At 43.2% G+C, this 21,973-nt stretch overlaps 1 protein-coding gene across 4 annotated transcripts in view; it reads left to right on the top strand.

Moving 5' to 3' along the window:
- LOC120728525 (ankyrin repeat and fibronectin type-III domain-containing protein 1) overlaps positions 1 to 21,348 on the top strand; it is a 158,749-nt gene extending 137,401 nt beyond the window's left edge. For all 4 annotated transcript variants that reach the window (XM_040023505.1, XM_040023504.1, XM_040023506.1 and 1 more), the window contains 16 exons: positions 305 to 502; positions 1,263 to 1,376; positions 1,924 to 2,021; positions 2,724 to 2,814; positions 6,374 to 6,481; positions 8,572 to 8,671; positions 9,199 to 9,331; positions 9,426 to 9,545; positions 9,644 to 9,859; positions 12,218 to 12,384; positions 12,512 to 12,662; positions 14,258 to 14,426; positions 14,567 to 14,733; positions 14,884 to 15,091; positions 15,228 to 15,952; positions 16,037 to 21,348. In XM_040023505.1, coding sequence (XP_039879439.1) covers positions 305 to 502; positions 1,263 to 1,376; positions 1,924 to 2,021; positions 2,724 to 2,814; positions 6,374 to 6,481; positions 8,572 to 8,671; positions 9,199 to 9,331; positions 9,426 to 9,545; positions 9,644 to 9,859; positions 12,218 to 12,384; positions 12,512 to 12,662; positions 14,258 to 14,426; positions 14,567 to 14,733; positions 14,884 to 15,091; positions 15,228 to 15,952; positions 16,037 to 16,345 — 3,074 coding nt within the window. In that variant the 3' untranslated portion in view covers positions 16,346 to 21,348. The remainder of the gene's footprint in view (positions 1 to 304; positions 503 to 1,262; positions 1,377 to 1,923; positions 2,022 to 2,723; positions 2,815 to 6,373; positions 6,482 to 8,571; positions 8,672 to 9,198; positions 9,332 to 9,425; positions 9,546 to 9,643; positions 9,860 to 12,217; positions 12,385 to 12,511; positions 12,663 to 14,257; positions 14,427 to 14,566; positions 14,734 to 14,883; positions 15,092 to 15,227; positions 15,953 to 16,036) is intronic.
- The last annotated feature ends 625 nt before the right edge of the window (positions 21,349 to 21,973 follow it).

Raw genomic sequence — 21,973 nt, 5'->3', positions numbered from 1 at the left:
GTGTAAATAATTTAGAACATGTTTTTCTTCATGGAAACATTCACATATCAAAAAATAATAATAATAATACCCAAACATGAGAATGATCTCTATCCCCTGTTCTTATTCACGCTATTTTCTCATTGAATTTTGGTTGGAAAGCCAGCCCCACTCAAATATATATTCAAGCTTTGCATTGGTTTGTCTAAAATAATTTTTTGGGATTTGGTTTGGCAATAAAAGAGTCTCATGTGATAAAATGCTTCTTGTTTTGATACTAAAATTATCTGCTGACATTCCCCCTCTCACTGTGTTTCCCTCCTAGTTGTGAGTCTGGAGGGCCGAGCGGTTCATTTGGCCACTCTGGTGCAGGAGGCCGAGCAGCGAGTGTTGGAGCTACAGCCCCAGGTGCGGAATGAGGGTCCCGGTGAGCGGGAGGGATCTGACCGTGAGCGCCAGCTAAAAGCTTGGGAGTGGAGGCTCCGGCTCTTCCGACGCATGCAGACAGGCTTTGAGCATGCCAGTAAGGCTTCAAGTTGGTTTAGTTTTTTTTTTTTTCACATGCTAACCAGCCGATAAAAGTTTGCCGCCTGAATCACTCCTGCAGTCCAGCAGTCAACTTTGGTTTTCTTTTTGTTTGTTTTTTTTTTTTTGCACCCCTTTTTTCCCCTCTGCTGTCATTCTGTCTGGGCTGACTTAATGGCTTCCACACTGGGAAGCCGAACACACAACTATGTGGCATGTATGTGTGTGCACAAACATAACACGCCTGTATTCCTGCTTTAATTTGTTATAGGCATTTCGTGACACGCTTAGTGGCAGACAGCTAACCCGCCCCCCTCTTCAGAAAGCAGACACTCCTCCCTTGTACCCACACCAATGTGCATTTTGATGTAAAAAAGATCTTTTCCCGCCTTTTAATTCTACATTACTCATGTAATTTGATGGGCATGTGTGAATGCACGTGAAAGTAATAAAGCACAGGTTGAAGGTTAATGTCTGTGCTGTTATATTCACAGTGAGAATCTGTGACGTACTTGTGTTAAGCTTATATCGGTTTGTGAAGATTATAGGGTAAAGATGAAGCTGCGCTGCCTTTAAATGCTTTGATTTTACCATCATCCAAAATTTCACTGCATATCAAACCCTCTCAAACTGAGTGAGTGCACTGTGCACAGATCAAAACATCTAAAAGATCCCATTACAGTAATCTGACTGTTGTGTATTCTTGTGTGTACTCTGCTTATTTACCCGGCCTTCTCTCTGGTCCTCTGTCTCTCCAGGTCCTCCAGATGCTCCCAGTGTAGTTTCCCTGTCTGTCAGCAGCAGCACCAGTCTAAAAGTTGACTTCCAGGAACCTCTTTGTGTCAACTCTGCTGTGGTTACCAAATACAAAGGTCGGCCGTCACACCAGACCAGCCACTTCATTTAGAACAAACCACTCAGTATTACAATATGTAGAGTTACAAGTGGACATATTAGGTTCATTTCCAGCTCCAAGCTTTTTATTCTTGGACTATTGGAGAGTAGCTTTGCATGGCCCACAGTTCAAAATCCTTATTTAATCTCTACTTGGCCTGTTTGCCTGAAACAAGCTGTTGTTGCTTCTCTCCCTTAAATGACACAGCTTTCTTCTGCTTGGCAGTCCATTGGGGAAAAAATGGACAGTGGGTGGGACATTTGTCCCTGAGATGACCATATTAAGGACATCCGCTCTCTTTGACATCATAAAGCTCCAACAGCCTGAAGCTTTTGGCTCATAGGGGTTTTCTTGTGCATGCATTATTATTCTAAACCCGTAGTGAGCGTGTTCAGTGTAAGCATTCATTACTGTAAAAGCATATTAATTAAAGAAAACAAGGAAAAGCAATGTAATTCTACTGTAAAGTAATGACTAGTGTTTGATAACTAATGAAAAATGTTTGTGTTTGTGTATGTTTGAAGTGAGCTGGAGCGGTAATCCTTCGTTTAGTCCTCTGCTGGGTGAGATGATAGTGGATGATGCCACTCAACTCGAGTGCAACATTACTGGACTAACATCTGTAAGTTTCTGCCGGCACATTGTTGTTGTTGTTGTTGTTTTTCTTCATGCACATTTCCATGAGCTGAAGCACTTACAGATTCCTTCCAACTTACAGATAAAATGTTCCAATCACATTTTATCACCATAGTTTAAGCAGCACTATGCTGCAGGTTCTCCAGCTGTAGCTTGTAGAATAGCTCGTAGCTATTCTCTCACAGGAAGGGCCCTGGTATTGTTACACACAGCCCTGGACCCTTCTTTACTGTATATGTTAAGCGTCACACCAAACCCTATTCCCTCCTGACCACTCGTAAGCGATATTTGCAGGCAGCTGCCAAAATGATAAAAAAGAGCAGCTTGGTAGCCTGCCACCTGATTTATGGGTGGCATTTTTTAAACGGACATGGAGACAAATGGACACTCCACTGGTTGTTAGTTATTATGTGAGGGAAGACCCATCCCCCACTACCAGCTAAAGCTCACTCCTGTCAAAAAAGAACAGGGGTCAAGGCAAGGCCAGTGAGTTTTGGCGGCTGGTGTGATTGATCTGGCTGAGAAAGGAGAGGCAGGGGCTCGCCGTCTGCATGCTGGGAGACAGAGATGCACTGAGCTCCACACATGCACATGTATGCAGATGGTCATTTACAGAAGCACTTCCTTTTCGGTTGTTGCCACACGCAAGCAGATTCTGTCGTAAGTGTCCTATCTCCTCTCCTCCCAGGGGACCTATTACTACGTGCAGGTGTCAGCGTACAACATGAAGGGCTGGGGACCTTGGAAAATTTCCACACCGGCCTGCGCTGCACCTTCCAGTAAGTTGTCTATTTTCTTTGTATAAATATGAGTATTTTAAAGCCTGTGTCTAAATTTTACACAAAGCTAAACATAAAGCTCCAAATTTAGGGTGATTTCAAAACGTGCCCCTTGCTCTACAAGGTTTTGGCTCACCTCACTAAATTAATAACTGTGGTGTGTGTGTGTGTGTGTGTGTATGTTTGCCTTGCATAAGTGATTTGTTTTGTAGTCTTACACATAAAATGACCCGGGCATTGCCTAATTTTGTTAATTGAATTTGTCATGCTGGTGTCATTCCAATTTTGCTGTGCCATCACTAGAGGGATGACAGCTGGACTCTCCTCCAGCTCTGCCAGGGCGACTGGGCGGGTTGTGGGACCCTCACTGCGGATGTTAGTGAGTGTAACAGTAGCCTCAGGATGCTGCTTGGGCCCAGCTGCCAGGAGAAGCCACCCGGGTTCAGCCAAGAAATTAACCGTGGAGTCATGTGCAACAGCTGAGCTGTTGACCGCTGCAGCTCTGACCCTCTTTCTCCCTTTCCTTCAGTCCATCTGTCTCTTTCTTTAGTTGGTGCGAAATTTTTACGTTTCCATGTATTTGAGATTTGTGAAAGGACTCTTCTGACTGTTGCAGATGCAAAATGCACCTTTTGTAAGAGCGTGAGCATAGGTAGCATTGCTGTGGGCACACTGGCACGCTCGTGGCACATCTGGAGAACACATGAAGATGTTTGTCCTCATCAGCACACAGTGTTTTTCAGCAAGTTTGTGAAACTAGGCTTCCCCCTCTCCTTTTTTTTTCTACTGTCCCACCGCTCCTCCTCCCCTCTCCCAGAGCTAATTTCGATGTTGCGTGTTTGTGTTTTCCATTTGGGCCTACCACTGGAAATATTTGCATGTCTGTGCTGTAGCGCGCGGCGCGGCCCCAACAGTGGGGGCCTTATACCGGGCCGTGGACGCCCATTAAAGGGCCCGCTTGTCTTGTCGGGACAGGCACCTTTCCGGGAATAGAGCTCACCGTGTTTCAGCCCCACGCACCCCCCGGGGGGCTCCAGGAGAGGGAGTGGGGGGTGGGTTGGAGTTGATGTTGGTTGGGGGTGGGTTATCGTTGACACATCCTCTGGTTCTAATGCATAAGGGAGAAGGATTTCTGCAGAGCTGGTCATCTATGAGCAGAGAAGGCCAAGTGTGTGTTTGTAATACAGTGTACTGTAAGTAGGTGTTTTTGTGTAAGTGTGCCTCCATCACAGGGAAAGACGAAACACGAAAAGACAGAGGAATGAGAATATTTAGCGTTTTGGGGGTACAGTTAAGTTTGTGGTACATTAACGTTCCTCAGATGCTGTCAAGGTGGCAGGAGCACTACATCAGAATCTCTGTGCACATGTTCAGTCCTGAACCCAAAATCAGTGGTGCTCAGGGGATCTGCCTGTCCAGCAGAGAATGTGACTATATGTGTCTGATCTTACCTGCATAATAATGTCACATCATCCAAGTATAATTTATACAAAATAAGTGCTGTTTTTAATAAAATGTAAATTGCTGAGAGTTTATTAATTACCTGTAATTTTATCATTCCATAACTGATAACGGTCCACTATTAAAACAGTCTACTATCAGCTTAGTTTCCTTCTTCTCACTAGCCTCTGGTTATAAAAGCCAGTGAGCTTTCAAACACAAAATATGAAGTAGCTGACAACCCTAAAACTCAATTATATACCAGTTTAGTTTGTAATAATAATAATATGTCAGCTCATTTCTGCTAATTTTCTTACTAATTTTTCTTTTATGTTAATGAAACAAAATTATTGTTGATTTATGCAAATGGTCTTTTTTGTTTAATTCTATTTTGGACACTAAAAAACAGGAATGTTTCTGTCATTTAACTGTTTACCTATTAATCAACTATATCAGTGTAGTATGAATGGCTGTGGGGGAGGTCTTTATCAGCAGGAAAACCTGTAAAACCTATAAAAAGACTGGTAAAAGTCCCAAAAAATATCTGCTCTCCGTACTTTACAAAGCTGTCAAGTGGGGTGGATTGGAGCCGTTGCTGGGACGATTCTGACCACCAGGCCTTACATTTGACACCCCTGGCTTATAGTACCACCTTACTTGAGCTGCTCGAATGGCAATGGCCATTTTGTCTATATTGGACACATAAGCTGAATGTGCTTAAAAAAACTTGCTGAACCAAACATTAATGTTTGTACCACCTTTCATGACAGGACAATCGACAGTTTTGCACTAATTTTAAAAAAAAAACGTGAAATAAGATGTTAGCCTGAGTGGCATAGTGTTGGAGTGGTTACCATTTGGTGTTGCTATTATACTGTAGGCTTTTTTTTCTCTCAGTGAAGTTTGCAAGTTCTTCGATTGCCTGAACAAGTTGCTGGTGGTTCTACCTTGCCTGTAGGTATATTGATTGTCTCTCTGTGTTAACCCTGAGATGGATTTATAAGCTGTCCAGGGAGCATCCAGCCTGGTTTTTGACCAGGCTTCAGCACCCTGTGACCCAACTGGGGTAAACAGTCAAGGTGATGGATGGATGGATGGACGGAGGGACGGAGGGACGGATAGATGGACTTAAAACCACATAATGTCGCCATAGGGCCATAAATATTTGTATAAGTTTTGATCATGGTACAACTAAAAATGCTAAAAAAAAAAAGCTAACTAGACCAATGTGTGTAAACGAACCAGTACCCTAATTTCGTCATGTTGGTTTCTGCTAAAAACACCTATTATGTATCAGCTCTGTGAGTCTTGATAAATATACACTCACTGGCCACTTTGTCAGTTACACCATGACATCCTTTTGGCTTCAGACCTGTCACATAGATTCAATAAGGAGCTGTAAGCATTTCTCAGAGATTTTGGTGACATGACAGCATCACACAGTTGCTACAGCTGTCTCGGCTTGATGCAAATCTTCAGTTCTACCACACCCAAAAGCTGCTCTATTGGACTGAGATCTGGAGACTGTGGAGGCCGTTTAAGTATAGCGAAATCATTGTCATGTTAAAGAATCTAGTTGATTTGAACTTAATGACACAACTGGAGACAGCTATCAGAAAATGAGTACCCTGTGGTCATAGAGGGATGGACATGGTCAGCAACAATAATCTGGTAGACTGTGGTGTTTAAAAGTTCAGTTGGTACTAAGATGCCCAAAGCGTGACAAGAAGATGTCTCCCACCCCATTACCCCAACAGCAGCATCATAACCCAAGGATAAAAGGCAGGTTGGATCCATGCTTTCAGAACTCAACGGACTGGGAAACATTTTTCAAATCTTCTCTGGGAATCATAGCTTCAATTTCTTGTTCTTAGTTGACAGGGGTGTTCTTCTGTCATCAAGATCCAGTATATTGTTCAAACAGAGATGCTCTTCTGCATACATTGGTTGTAACAAGTGGTTATTTGAGTAACTGTTGCCTTCCTATTAGTTTGAACTTCAGCAGGTCGTCTACATGCCTAAATCCATAGATTTGCCACTACATGATTGGCTGATTAGATAATTGCAGTAACAAGTTGTTGTATAACAGTTTTACTTTCTTTATTTCGTCTCCCTTAAGGTTGGAGGGACATTGATGGCCGCGCTCCTCGTCAGAGAGGACAGAAGGAGTCACTGGACCAGCTACTTGGGCAGATAAAAGAAGCTCACCGCCACTGTGTCTGCCATGGTATCAACAACTTTTTGACCAATTCGAAGGGGCTGTTTTCCCCCAGAAAGACTAAAAACTAATATGAGAGCTTGAAGTATTTGAAGCCCAACCAAATTTCAAAGGTGTTTTAAACTTAACCTTAAGATCAGTGTTTAATACTGGCACGACTTCATGCTTCATGAGCCTTTTTTTTCCTGCGCAAAGAAACACAACGATGCAGAGTTGAAATCACAGGTGTAACAGGTTGCTGTGTTTCATCTCAGCATGACAGACACTTTACAATCTCAGGCCGTACATATTAAGATGACATGTCGCCTCAAAAATAATACCCTCCCGTCTGTCTCGGCAACCCCTCCCCATCCCTCACGAGTCTTTCCATGACTCAGCCGTTCCTCGGCTGAATACCTCTCCCTCTCTGTGACAAAATGCAGATCAGCTTCTCTCACACTCAAGCTGTTTATATCCCTAAACACTGCTGGCTGTAAGCTGGTCCCATAAGTGTCAAAACCTGTCCACACTGCCTCTTTTTACATGACGGCAAACTGCACTTAGCCTTGAGCAAGTTGTCCCTCTTTTTCTCTCACACCCACACGCCCAAACACACTCACCCACTTACTATTGTCCACTGTGGCTAGACCATATTTGCAACAGGGCAAGATGCAATATAATAGCCGGTATTGAGTGGCTCTTGGTTCTTCAGACGGTGGCTGATTGAGTTTGAGAGTTCAGACACGGTAGTCGAGGTGGCGTGTCCTGGGGTCATGTTTGTTATTCCTGTAAGAGACAAGTCCCGGGCTGGAGTCTGGAGAGGGCATAAATTAACACTGACTACTGCTGCCTCCCCCTCTCGCCCCCTGCAGCCCACCAGTCGCCCTGTCTACTGTCCTCACATATACACACACACATAAAGATAGACAGGCTCACACACGGGTACGCGTGTACACGAGCAGACGCAAATATTCAAGTACATGCTCTCGCTTTCAACTCTTGACTCCCCTACATGTCCATGTACGCACCCCCCCGCCATCGCAGCCCGGCTCAAAGCCCACACCACCTTCTCCCTCTTGTCCAAACACTATTAATTAAACTGTGAAAGAAGTCTTGACTAACCCAGGCACCCCAGCAGTCAGCCCTTCTTGTCTCTCTTACTCAGTGTCAAAGAGCGACTGAGGCCTGGCAAGGCTGGAGCTGAACAGAGTCGCGAGTGGAGCGAAATTTGGGGAGGTGAGAAGGGTCGAATGGTGCTTTTTTTTTCTGGTTACTACACCTCAACTCATCCACCTGAAGAGAAAATTAGTTCTTCTTGGGCCCTGAATGGGGAGGTTTATTGACTTTAAGTGGCTTGGGGCTGGAGTTACCTCACCTGTGGGGAGCTGGGCAGGGGGGGTCTGTAAAGGGTTTTGGGACTCATGGTTTCTAATGAGTGGGGAGGTGCGTTATCTCACCAACAAGCACCCTTACAAACGCACACATATAGATATGCATTCACCTCTCTCGCTCTGGCCTCCAACCCCCTCCTGGTCCACTAAAAATAAACACGTCCCCACAGACTTGACTGACCTCCCCTGTAGGTGAGCGGCGAAGGCTTAAGACACATACAGACGTACACACACACAAATTACGACAGCTCCTTGACTCTGCGCGTATGGCTGTTGCTCAAGGCTTGCCATGCTCCAGCAGCTATAGCGTGTACAGGTAAACACACATAGACACACACACATGTACACACAGCTCCTCTGGGACCTGAGAGTAAGCAGTTCCCTTTAGGCCCATACTCTGCTGCTGGCAGCCAGCTTGACTGTCAAATGGTACCGCACCACTGGAGAGCATGTCAAGAAATATTCCACTCTGACCGCGATGTTGGATGTGTCAGGTTTGTTGTCAGTTAGGTAACTCTGGTAACAGCCTGCCACTGGGCTTAGTTAGGACAGGAGTAGACACCAGTTTAGAGAGAAAACCAGTCAGAGTCACGGCTCTATTGTGTCTGGTATGCTATTTGTGAGTTTAAGCATCAAGGGCATTGGAATAGTTATTCACGTAATCTGACTCTGTTGTTGCTATGGAATTAGCTTAATCCTTTCTGTTTTTTCCTGTGTTTTTTCACACAGAGCAATGCAAAGCTCCACCACAAAGCAGGAAGCACTCGGTGTCCAAGAGCCTGCGGCACCTTTTCCAGCCCACCAACAAATTTGTCAAAAGTTTGAAAAGGTAGAAGAGAGTTTATCCTTGAACCGTGGCATAAAAATTAGAGCACTCCATGTCCTAGGCTTTTAACTATATGTTTAACAAATCTGGTATGTAATTTGTCATTTTATTTTTACACTCTCCCGCCAGATTTTTAGTTCAGGTTTATTTATATAGCACCAAATCACCGCAACAGTCACCTCAAGGTCCTTTATACTGCAAGGTAAACACCCTAGAGTAATAGAGAGAAAATCCCAACAATCAAACTACCTCCTATGAGCAAGCACTTGGTGACAGGGGTAAGGAAAACCCCCTTTTAACAGGAAGAAACCTCCGGCAGAACCAGGCTCAGGGAGGGGCGGCCGTCTGCTGTGACCGTTTATAGGGTTGAGGGGAGGAAGACAGGATAAAAGACACGCTGTGGAAGATACCTTTTTACGATGTACATTTACATAAAACAGCAAAGTACTGATTCTAGTGTTTTTTTACATTTAAACATTCAGAGCTGTATTAAATACTCATACACACATTTTTTCTGCGTTTCCTTCCAGAGGTCTCTATCTGGCGTCCATATTCTACAGAGATGACAACGTGTTGGTGACTCCAGAGGAGCAGATTCCTATTGTGGAGATTGAAGATTCGTATTCAAGCTCACTGATGCAGGACTTTCTATGGTTTACTAAGGTGCATGGACCACAGTTTAACTTGACAGTCACATATCTATGCATTTGCACAAATGATTACAATGCCCCTTATTATGATTCCTATCCCGCAACAGGTGTCCTATCTATGGGAGGAAATTTCGTGGCTGCAGCAGTGCCTCGGTCCTTCCCAGACGTCGTGTTCATGCACTCTGCAGACTCGCCTCAAGATGCTGCAGGCCGTCTCCCATCTACAGGTAGTCTAATAGTTTTATGAGTAAATTATGGCGGCTGTGATCATATGAGCTCAGTGTGAAACATTTTAGGAAATATTATCTGATGTTTTTTTTATCAGGGAGCACTGGGAACCCAGGATCTTGGTCAGGTATATTTTGAGCCGATCAAAGACAAGCATGGTAACGCCCTGTTGGTGCTGCTGAAGGACATGAATGCGTCTCCCAACCTTGACGGGGTACGCTGGACGCAGCTTTGTAAACTGCAGCTCCAACGAAAATCTATATCATCCCCCGAAGAGCCCACTGCGCTGGACATGCTCCTCATCACACTTCATGTGAGTCCGGCAGGTCTTAAGATATTACTGTGTAATTGTAACATGTAATTGGCTCGCACAGAAATATAAAAAAAAAAATCAACAAGCGGTTTTCAAACAGAAACCAAAACTCAGAAATAACACAAAACCATGGGACCATGACAACAGGCATCTTTGTAGACAGTATCTGCATGTGAATGTGCAGAATCGGGACATACAAGATGAAATTTTACACAATCTTACCTCTCATGTCAGTTATGTGTTGTCCAGATATCCACTCTCTTCAAAACAAGCTGATTGGCTCCCATATTGTAGAGAAGTGGGCTGGCAGTGATTAGGAGTTACCTCAGTTTTGTACATTGGGCTATTTTTTGCTTTTGTTTTGGTCAAAGAACGCTTCCACAGCAGTTTATGTTGCGTTTATGTTACCCAAGGATGTGGCCAGATCAAAGCACGTCGAATAAAGGGCTTTGTCGACAACAAAATGCCCCGAAACATGTATTTAGTGGAATCGCTGAGGCTCTCATTCACAGAAAACCAAACACAGCCTGACAGACATGAGGCACCGAGGCAGGAACAATAGGACTTTAAATTGAAATCTGCTTCCAATTACAAGTTCTGTTTGTGCAGACACCCTTTATTTAGACAAACATTAATCACCGTGACTCTGCTCTTCCATTTGTCACTGTCATTATTAGGCCATTCAGCATACTGAGCAGACTTGTCATCAGATTAATTAAAATGCCAAACGTCAGGTCAATCTGTGACAGCTCAACATGTAAACGTAACCACCTTGAAGTCGCTTCACGTTTTAAAGCCGCTTATTCAGCAAGTAGCAGTTTAAACTTTCAGCATGTTGGAGACGATGATGATCTAACCGTATAACTGTTGTTATTTAGTGTTATATAACTAATTCTGTGTGGATGTTTAGTTCAGCAAAAAAAACCAACCAAAAAACAATCTGGAAGTAAACCACAAGTTGATTTTGTCTATATAACCTAGTAAACCTGATGCCATTGTTGCAATGCTGTTTGGCCTCTAAAGCACACTGGTTTCGTCCTGTGGTTCCAAAACAATAGCGAAGATTCCCTTTGGCAAAACCACAGCTCACTGAAATATTTGTTTTGTGGCCAGTTATGAACAAATTATATGATGAAATGCGAAAAAATGTGCTGATGGGCTATTCTGCAGGACTGACTTCCACTTTAAACACGCTGGAACAACATGAAAAGCATCCAAGACTAACTGAACAGCGAAACATAAAAACAGGACTACTGAATGAGAGGATGCTTACGGAGAAAAAATTAAAAGCACAGCCATCATGTAATTCACCTCGTTCAACACTTACTTTCATAGAGTTAAAAATTACTTCTATAAAGATAAAGGTACTGAATTCCACAGTTTTAGTTCAGTTTGGGTGGAAATTCCACCATACAATGCTGCTATTTTTACCCCCTGCATACCTTTAGGTCATGCAGTGTGACAACAGTGTTACGGCCATGCTACTTTTGGAACAGGAACAGCCCAGAGTCTGGTAGAGGTTTTTTTCCAGTTGCAGAGCACCAAATCACAGAGATGAACTGATGATGATTTATCCTAGCACTGTCAGTGAACATAAGTGGACACCAGACACTGAAGGTAAAAATGGTGTTTAGCCATAACATGTGCCTGGTTCTTTTTTGCTCTAAAAACAAAACCACAGCTTATACGTAGTTTGGCCGACCATTTGAGTTTGTAAACAGCTAACAGTAACACTGGACTGATTAAATACATTTGGTACCTTAATTGTGGCAGACTATGTCTAAAAATGTACTAAAATACAAAACTCACTGATGCATATTCCCAGCAGGGAGGTCAAGTAAAGACTGGCCAGTTCTAGTCAATGCTAGTTGACAGAAGTTAGAAGATACACATTTAATGGCAAATGGCTTGATAATGATTGCTATCAGCTTGTCATGAGGAAGGAAGTCAAGTGCTAAGCTCTGGTTGATGAGGCCATTACCTCATTTCCCATTAAAGAACTGAGGAGAACCATTGAGGAGAATGGAGCTCAAGAAGAATGTGCCTGGTCAGAGCTTGCCAGCTAACCTTGTCTTAGATGGCCCACTCAGGCGAGGTATACGGCTGAAGGATGTTATGCCAGTTACATTGAAATACCAGCTGAAGATGTGGAAGGATTCCCAAAACAGTGAGCATTTGGGCTACCTTGCCCACAAGGCTATCAGGAATACGCCCCTTAGTCTAGTTTATTTTAATAAAAGACATGCAGACTGCATTACGTCTTAAATTTACTCTGTATTTCCATCTTGTGTATGTTTGTTTTAGTGGTATTAAAATGCAATGAAAAGTCTTAAGGGACACCCTGTCTGCTGTTTCTAGGAGAAGCTGGCGTACCACAGGCGTAGCAGGAAGCTTTTGTCTCCAGGCTTATATCTGGGCTACCTGAAGTTGTGTACATCGGTGGAGCAGATAAGAGCACTGGTGCCCCAGAAACTCCCCAACGTGCTCTGTCATACCAAAATTCGAGACAACAGCAATGTGTCCAGGTTGGGATCACGCATTACCTAATGTGTAATTGAATTGCAGTCCTGCTGGTTAGGCTGATACATTTCAAAAGCAAGAACTAAACTAAACTAGCAAAACAATAAAGGAGTTGTTTCTGTGATATTCCAGAGAGGAGTGGCAGTGGCTTCAGGCCCTCAGCTCTCTGGAGGAGTCACTGGAAATGGACCATGATGTACAGAGTGCTCCCCATCGCCTCCTACAGGACCTGCGTAATGCCATCAAGGACCTGATAGCTCACATCAACATTCCTGGCAATCAGGTCAGAACAAGACAACTGTATCTATTTAGTGAGTGAGTCCACAATTTGTTTAGTAAAACTGATTTTGACTGATGCGTAGAACCTGGGGAAGCATACAACGAGTCAGGCAGCAGCAGAAGCACAAAGCTCTTTAAAATGACTCCAGTGGAAATTGAGGCAGCGCTGGTTAGACCACTAATTCTACATGATTTCTCTAAAAGAACATGGTTTGAATTCCTGCACAATGGCAGTCATTGTCCATTTGACTTTTCCCACCAACTGTTCAAATGGAGGAGCGCCAGCACCATAAACTTCACTGCTATTAAAAGTTACATGACTATGAAGATAAATATGCACTGTGTTGATACATACACACTGTCACAATCTTGAGCCGCCTCCTATTTCTTTGCATTTTGCTAGAAAAATGGAACATTGAATGACACTCAAAGCTCTTCTTTGCATTTTGGCTACTTTTTGTTCCATTCTGTCAAGATGACCCCACACATCACCAGACACATCACTGGTTTATCCCTTTACTTTGGTGATTTTTTTTTAATGCTTGAATGATCCACAAGTCAGCGTTAAGTGGCTTAACAAACAAAACAAAATTCCTCTGAAAATGGTCAGGACTAAAAATGAGTGAAAAAGCAGCCAATGTCCAAAAAATGTTTGAAAGACCTTCAGGAAGCTTGAAGGACTATTGCTCAAAGTCTGTTATTTAACTGTTATAAGAATGAAGAACTGGAGACTTAAAGGTATGAATCACTCATGTAGGGAAATCTTTGTAAATCAGTCTAAAGTGTAAGTGTAAGAGTGTGATAAGGTAACCCCCAATGAGGTCGCTTTTTGTTATACAAGGTTTTTTATTGGTTCCTAATTCTACTATTAAAATACTTAAACGTATAAAATTGATTGAAATAGCACTCTATGATCCATACTCTGTAACTCTTAATAAACTTGGGCTCAATTACTTGATCTTTACTGTGTTTATCAAAGGAAAGTAGAAATGACTCTTAGAATATCAACCAATTATTACAACCTCCCAGTTGTAGGATTTCTTTAAGATACAGAGAGAATCTAATTGGATGAGGGTACAGTGACCTTGAATATTGACCTCCAGAACCAACACAGCAAAGTGTTTACCCCCAACGGGTTGTGGCAGATAGCTATCCCTGAGCGTGGTTCTGCTGGAGGTTTCTTCTTGTTAAAAGGGAGTTTTTCTTTCCCACTGTCACCAAAATGCTTGCTCATATGGGGTCCTATGATTGTTGGGTTTCTCTGTAATATCATAGGGTTTACTTTACAATATTAAGCACTTAAGGCAACTGTTATATAAATAGAACCGAACTGCATTGAACATTTTGCCAAATTTAATTTTCTGTCCGTGAGACTTAATGTTCACAGACAGGATGTCAAACAACCTGAAAACAATTCCTCTGCCACAAAGTTCTTGTACACAAACAACACTGCATATATATTAAAATGAAAGCTTAAGATTTAAATATAAATATCTGTATTATGTCACATTTTTACAGTCCTAAAGGACTTCAACTAAGCGTACATCGATACCTGTGGAGCCAGAGACCCACAGAGATCACCTGTCTCTTTGTGTTTAGGCACAGGACTTCCGTATCTACAGCCAGGAAGTGTTGGAGTTTGGGGAGAAAGTGTGTTTCCTCCTCCTCCTGCCACCTTCAGATGAAGTCTGCACGGCTCCCGGTCAGAATAATCCATACTCCCCGCGCTCCGGCTTCCTCACACTGCCGCTGCAGATCTTTGAATTGGGTTAGTTTATAACATTTTATGCAGTATTATATAAAAGAAATATTTGAAAAACTGCTGTTACTGTATGTGTTTCTCTATTTATTGGCAGTGGATTTTATATTTCTGTGTTTGGGTCTTATTGGATTTCTTTTCTTCCTCAGTGCACTTTAATGCCTATTGCCCCAGTTTCATCGGCCAGTACTGCAGGGTGTCCGCCTTGCTGGAGCTGGAGTCCCTCATGTCTCAGCAGGCACTACGGGAGGCCTTCTCTGAAGCTGAGCTCCTCGTTGCCAAGAAGAAACACCAACAAGTTCAGGAACACATGCAGGTATGACATACTGTCAGCATGTCAGCTATTTGTGATTTATCCGAGCCTGTAGCATAGTCTAGGTGTAAATATCCCATTATGACGGACAATCCCAGAGTAGCACAGTATTAGACGTCACTGTAACTTATGATCTTAATAACTTTCCCAAAGCAAATGGAGGAGGTGTGGCGGGATGTGAGATGGATTATGGATGCCTTGCAGTACGCCCGCTACAAGCAGCCGACAGGAGGCATCTCTGTAAGCTGGATAATTGACTTCTCTAAAGAGGTGATGCCTGACAAGCCTCCCTCTACCTCATCTCAACCAGACTTCATGCCCTCTCCTATGCCTTCACCCGAACGATGCCGTAAGCACTCAGGTCAGAAACACGTCTGATTCGTGTGGTTCCAAAAGATATTTTTTGTACATGAGCAATTTTTTTTAAACCAGAAAATTTGATATTGTGGAATTATTGTACTCATTTATAAATTTCTTTCTTTTCTTGCACCCTTTAGATTTTGCTGGACTCTCAGATGAGGAAGGCTCCTCTGAAGTTTTCCTCACTACCGACAGTGACTATGACTCCAGTCGTGCCCAGAGCCCCCGAGAGCTGGACCTGTTGCCCCCTTCACCTCTCTCGTCCTCTGCGCCCCTGGAGCCCCGTGGTTTCCTGCGCATCGACGGGGGCGGCTCAGGAGGAGGAATGCATCTCAGCGGGGGTGGACGTGGAGGGGGAGCTCTGCGGGATTCCACACCAGACGTCCTCCAAGCATCAGAGCCGCAGCACGGGAGGGAAGGAGAGAGGTGTGGAGGAGGTGGAGGCTTTCGATGTGGAGGAGAAAGGCGAAGGGGGGCTCCGGAGCTGTTTGACAGTGACTTCATCTTGCCCAGCAGGCAGATTGAGCTTTTGCACATCACAGAGAAGAGGCAGGCCTTCTGCGTGAGGACCAGCAGTCTGGAGTTCCCTTCCGCCCACCAGCAGCCTTACTCCTACAACACTACTTGCCCTTCACCTTCCACCTCACCGCAGCGAAGATGGCACCGGCCCTCATCAGTAGACCGCTGCTGTTCCGCTGAGCGCTGCCTGTCACGGCTTCCGCCGGCACGCACATTATCAGAAGACAGCGGCACTCAGAGACTCGCCTCACCATCACCTGCTGCTCTCAGGAAAGGCTGTCATGCCACACTCAGAGTCTACCCGCAGTACCGCACAGGTCTGCCAAAGGAGACCAGCGTCAAGGTATTGATTCATTTTCCAGGGATTTTCACTCAGAGCGCCTCGTGTTTGTTTTGGCAAACGCTAATATCTCCTCCTACATTTCAGCTTTGTGTAACTCCAGGCACATCCGCACGGGAGATGGTCCAGCTGGTGGTGCAGGAGATGAACGTCGTGTCCCGGCGCATGATGGGAAGCAGTGAAAACGGTGACGAACAGGAGCAGTGTGTTTACTACAGTCCTGAACAGCTGAAACACTTCGGCCTCGTGCTGGTTGTGGACGACAGAGAGAAGTGGTTACAGGACGACTTCTGTCCCCTGGAGCTTCAAAACCCCTGGCTGAGGGGAAAACTGTGTGTTCGTATTAAGGAGTATTCGCCACTAGCCCTCAAACACAGCCGGGCCACCACAGTGTGATACTTCCCAGAAGTGAGAGGGGCAAATCTTAAGAGTTCACCCCGTGCCGAGATTCTGTTTTGATAAACGTACTGAACTGTCACGCTGTCTGCAGGCTCCTAAACTCTACAGTTTTTTCCCTCTCACTGTGTTGATACTGTCTTCGGCTGCAGCTATATCATGTTGTCATATTTTCTGCTGTGTTCTGGTTATCTGAAATGCTACTCCGAGAATCTGTTTCCATGAAATCTGTTCTCCCATACGTAGAACCTTTCTTTTTTTTTGATGAACATCAGAGACCCTCATATGGACACCAAATGAACAATAACAGTAGAACAAAGAGAAACCAGTTTTTTTTGTGCTGTCAGAAGTCATTGGGTAAAAGATTGTGATGCTGAGCGAGATTAATGGAGCGTCTCTTTGACTTTTGGCGTGATTGAGGCCAGCAGATAGAGCCGTGCGAGCTGCCAAAATGACATGGGCAGCATCAGCGCCTCCCAGCCACACGCGGACACGGCTTTTCCTATGAACCCTCTTATTGTGCTGTCGGCTCCAGCCGTCCGGCCCCATGTTCCCAGGATGTGGGCTCTGGACTTAGCCCAGGAGGCAGGAAGGAAGGGGAGAAGTACAGAGGTGGCTGGCGTCTCTGCTCGGGGATGCAATGGACCCGACGATTTGGCCCGTCAACTTGTCACTCAACTGCTCTTGGCCACTGTACTGTCTAGCAGCAAGCAGCCAAGGAATTGAGAGCATGATAGAGAGTGAGAGTGAGGGAAAAAAAAGAGTGAATAGGAAGGAGGGTGGAGGTTACATCACATAAACCCCAGCACTAACTCTGGTGCTCCTTTTCTCCCTTTTGCAGCAACAAGTCTGCTGTGTAGTAGACTTAGTCACAGTGTAGCTAACCGATATGATCATCTTGTGGAGAAACACAAAATAAAACCAGCTGATTTGGGTTTTCAAAACAGAGAAAAAACAAGCAATACTTTTTACTCTCTCCTTTTTTTTTGTTATTCTAATTGATGGAGAAAAAAAAGCATGCAAACCTTCCAGATTTGTGCCGAGTACATTTCAAGTACTGTAGTCATGCTGTGCTCAGAGTTAACTAGTTCAGTGTTTTGTTGTGTTTGATTCAGTGGTGTTCCCAGATGCAACAGAAAACGGTGCACTTCAGTCTAGAACAAGTTATCCCAAAGGGTTGTTAAGAGGCCCACCATTTGTAAGATGCACACTACACAGTATATCCCAAACCATGTCTTACTCTGCTTTAAACTGTGTTACACATGAAACGACTTCAGCAAAGGGACTCGTTTGGTTTTTTTTTACATTTCTACAAAGCGAGACTCGTGGCCAACAGATCGAGCCATTCGTATTTGTATTAATAGGAAGCTTTAAGGTTATGTGTTGGTCCTACACACAGTTTAGCAGACCACCATCTGCATGTTGTTGCAGTTTCCTGTCACCAGGGGGCAGTGTCAAAAATCTGTGGAACACCTGGTCCACGGACTACTCATAGACAGTATAAAAGATGGAAACAGCTACCATAACATCACATTTTAACCTCAAAGACCACTCTACTCAAATTGAGCACTTTTTACTTTACTTACTATACTTTTTATTAAATCATTCACCCAGTAACACACACATTTATACAGTACTATTATTCAGTGCCTAAGCACTAAAACTCACATGCACGCTCACACTCTGATGTATTAATCGAGGGAAACTTGGAGTTCAGTATTTTGCCCAAAAATGCTTCTCCATGCAGACTGCAGGAGCTGGAGATCGCGTCACCGATGTTCCGACGAGTTTTGTCTCCTGCCACCATTGCCATGGGTCTGCCACCAGGTGTGATTGGTGACCCCAAACTCAACTGCTAAGCACTCGTCAATAAAAAGTCCATCGCCAATAAACATACCCTGGGTATATTCGTTTCTGAAACACCGTACCGCCAAGATTTACAAAATGAACTCTAACCAAAATGAGTGACTGAGACCATAAAGTCAGCTGGAAAGTGTTTACAGAGGTCAAGTCAAGTCAGAGAGTTGTCCCAGACTCCTCTATGGGACCAGAAGTCTTTTTGCAACCACAGGTAACACCCCCTGGTGGCAGTTAGAAAGAATGCAGGTTTAAAGGACTTTATCTTAGTTTTACTTATTAATACCGGAAACTACCTCCATCTTTTATGCTGTCTATAAGACTACTCCATCAGCTTGGTACACCAGCCAGTTTTGGGTAAGACTGACACTATAACCTATGAAGAGCTGAAATGAAATAGAGTGCCCACTTTTCAGCTGCTCAGTATTCACTCTATATCCCCATTGGGCTGTACACTGTTGGGTTTTAGAGGATAGCACACTCTGGTGGACTGCATAAGCTGCATGCCCAAAATTCTTCACTCTGCATAGCCAAATACCTACGCAAATGGATACAGACACGGGACCATGAATTCTGCATTGAACAGCTGCTCTCAACTTAATTCAAGCGTATAGTGGTATTCCCATCTGTTCTTGCACTGTAATTCTGGTTGATCGGGTACAATCTCCCACAAAATTTGCGTAACACTTTGTGGGACTACATCATGCAACACCAATTGGGTCTTCAGCTAGCCAACACAAGGTAGCTTGGTAGTCACATCATGGAGTCATAGACTAATGCTACAATATTGAGATCAGACCCAGGTCTGCAACCACTTGGAGTCAGTCGCCATCTTTGATGATGTCAAAGATGTAAAATTGCAATAAGATAAAGTCATTAGGAATCTATACGGAATCTATTAGTAACAACACAGTGATTTACTGCGATAAATTGACAAAATTCGCATATCTGTTACATGTAGATGCACAAAAATTCTAATTAAACAGAAATTAACATTAGCTACTTCCATTCAGAGTTCAGCCAGAATCTCATAGACAAAAAGAAAAAATCAGATTCCTTCACAAACAATAATGTTGTTGATGCTGGTTGGCAATTCAACTACAAAATGACACACGTGCTTGGTGACGCGTCACAGGCAAATTGCACTCACTGACTGACTCACATTGATGACAACGCATTGATGGTCTGTCTTTGTTTATAAATTACATGCCAGTTAGTTGCAAACCTTTGACAATCTGTATGAGAGTGACTGCAGTGAGTCTGAGTCAGACACCAACTGTTTGGAGACAAGTTGCCTCCACCAGGTGACCAGGTGTGCAACCTAGCCTGCAATCAAGCGTTGTCACTGCAAACAAAAACAAAAAAAAAGAAAACAATCAGCACAATCACTCGGTAGCCACAGATTTTTTTTTTTTTTATTTACAAGGAGGTTACCATCCTATTTTTACTCTAGTGTGACTGAATCACGCTGCACATAAGACAACTTTGACATCAAAAGTAAATTTGGGTTTGGCAAAGCGCTCAGTTAAATAAAACAACTGATGCTAAGCGCACATTCTTGCTCTCGGTCTTGCAGTTAAAAAGTAATGGCTGGCTTGTTATGACTTATACTCGTGCACATAGCAAAGCTGTTGACTCACTGGTTTTTGAAGATGCCCACATCAGAAACTTTTCACATCTCAGTTAAATTTAAAAAATCATCTGCTTCACTCAGCTTACTGTATAACTTCTAATACTGGCTTCTGCTGTATGTTGGTAAACTGCACCAAAGAAGCAGTTCAAGTATGGGAATTTGTATATTGTTGCTGTGACTGTAATTACCACTTGTGGCCACAGAGGTCACTGTTGCCTATCCTCGGCAAATGTTACATAATGTTCTTAAATCTACTCTACCTCCAAAATATAACATCAAAAATATTCCTTCAAACTTCTTATCAATCAGAACTTAAAAGCCAGAATGGAGATTTCTTCATTCTAAATTATACATTACAATTTCAGCCTTATTTCCTGTAGAAAGCGTTTGGGACTTTGAGAATCCCATACAGGTACAAAACACCATCTCTTCTTCTTTTTTTTAAAATTATAATTCCATTTGTTGTAACTCGGAGATGCTACCAGCAATAATGCTAGCAATCTTGCTATACATAAAGCTCCATCGAGAAATTCCCCACGACACATAAATTGTCTCAGCAAAGGCAATTCTCATGGAGACCTGTATTTTTCTTATTAACCCCTATTCATTCTTAATGAATTGGGCCTCTTACCAATCTACACTTTCTTTTTTTTTTTTAGATAAACTACTGAAACACTTGAAACACAGCAGTCTGTGCATAGTTTACAGTATCTCATTCTAACAGGAAGTTTTTTCCCCCTCTCAGCTATTTTCAGCCTATGATGAATAGGTTTCCTCTTCTAAAATGTCAGCCAAGCTCAGCAACGTCTTACCGTCACAGTGACCTGCAGAATTTTCAAATGTAGCACCAGAAAGGTCCAAAGGAGGAGAGTTTGATGAAGTCGGTGGACCTGGCCTCAGTTACTGTAGCATTCCAGGTTCACAAGATGCCATTGAAGCTTTCACAGAGGGAGCCAACAGTGGTGTCTTTCAAAGTGTTTACAGACTCTACTTTCCGTACTCCTTTTGCTTACTTGTAACTACTGTATAAAGATGTCTTAAGACAAACTGTTGTTCTAATAAGTTGTAATTGGTTTTACTGATGGCTTGAACTCTTGTGTTAGCGCCTAGATGTCTTCTTTATTCGAACTGTTTAAAGCCGTTTTTACGAGGGCCATCTGCAAAAACAAATCACACAGCCAGAAACTGAACTATGTATATAGACGAACGAGACCAGTGTGGATGAATGTACTGTATCGGCCCTAAATGTGAAAGTAAATGTAAGACGGGTTATCATAACAGGGGTCAAAGATCAGAGAAGTAGCAGGCTGGTTGTTGTTTTTCTTTTTTTCTTTTCAGAATTGTGCTGAACGGGAAAAAATTCCCTTTCCAGTCCAAAAAAAAAAAAAAAAGAGTTAGGCACCATGTTTACAAGGAGTTGGCAGATGCATCAGGCAAAGTCATGAAGGAGACATCACGTCACTTTTTTAAAATCTATTTTTATTGAACAATAAATGAATATTACAAAATGAAAGCCTCGGTTGTTTTTGTGGTTTCTTCTCTTGTTATTGCCGCACACAAGTGTAGGAAGCCTCTGACCTTCATGTGTGTCCCACTGAGCAATAACAACTTCTTTTATGTGATATTACCTTTTTACACTTCCTGTTTCACAGATTGTCCACTCTACAAATGAACTGCACCACACTTTCCTAGTTTGTGAAAGCTGAAAACTCTGTCAGCGTCACTGACATTTTTAGCTAGAAGGACCAAGCAAGCTTGTATTTCAAGTGTGTGTAGATCTGATTCTGTGGGGCTTATTCTTTTAGTTTGAAGTTTCAGCCACATGCATGATACATTCCCAAAAGCCATTCATTCATCTGATATGAATGAGGGTGATAAATAGAGGGCTCTTGTTGCTATATTGAAATGACCTCACCGTTCTTTGCCACCCAGTTGATGAAAACTGAATGGTGGGCAGCTGCACTCTGAATCTTAGCCTATAAGTGGAGAGGGAAGGGCCAAATAAGGCAAACAGAGTAAACTCTCCATGGATGAACAATAAAGTTATTACTTTTATATATTATTTTTATATTGATGGGAGTGTTTGTTTTTTTACTGTCGTTTTTGTACAAAGCTTGAACAAAGGTTAAGTATTAGAA

The sequence above is a fragment of the Simochromis diagramma genome, unplaced genomic scaffold (assembly GCF_900408965.1).
Source record: "Simochromis diagramma unplaced genomic scaffold, fSimDia1.1 OVJJ01000208.1, whole genome shotgun sequence".
Taxonomy (NCBI): Eukaryota; Metazoa; Chordata; class Actinopteri; order Cichliformes; family Cichlidae; genus Simochromis; species Simochromis diagramma.
Note: the sequence above shows the minus strand (reverse complement) of the source record. Positions and strands in the feature narration are given on the sequence as shown.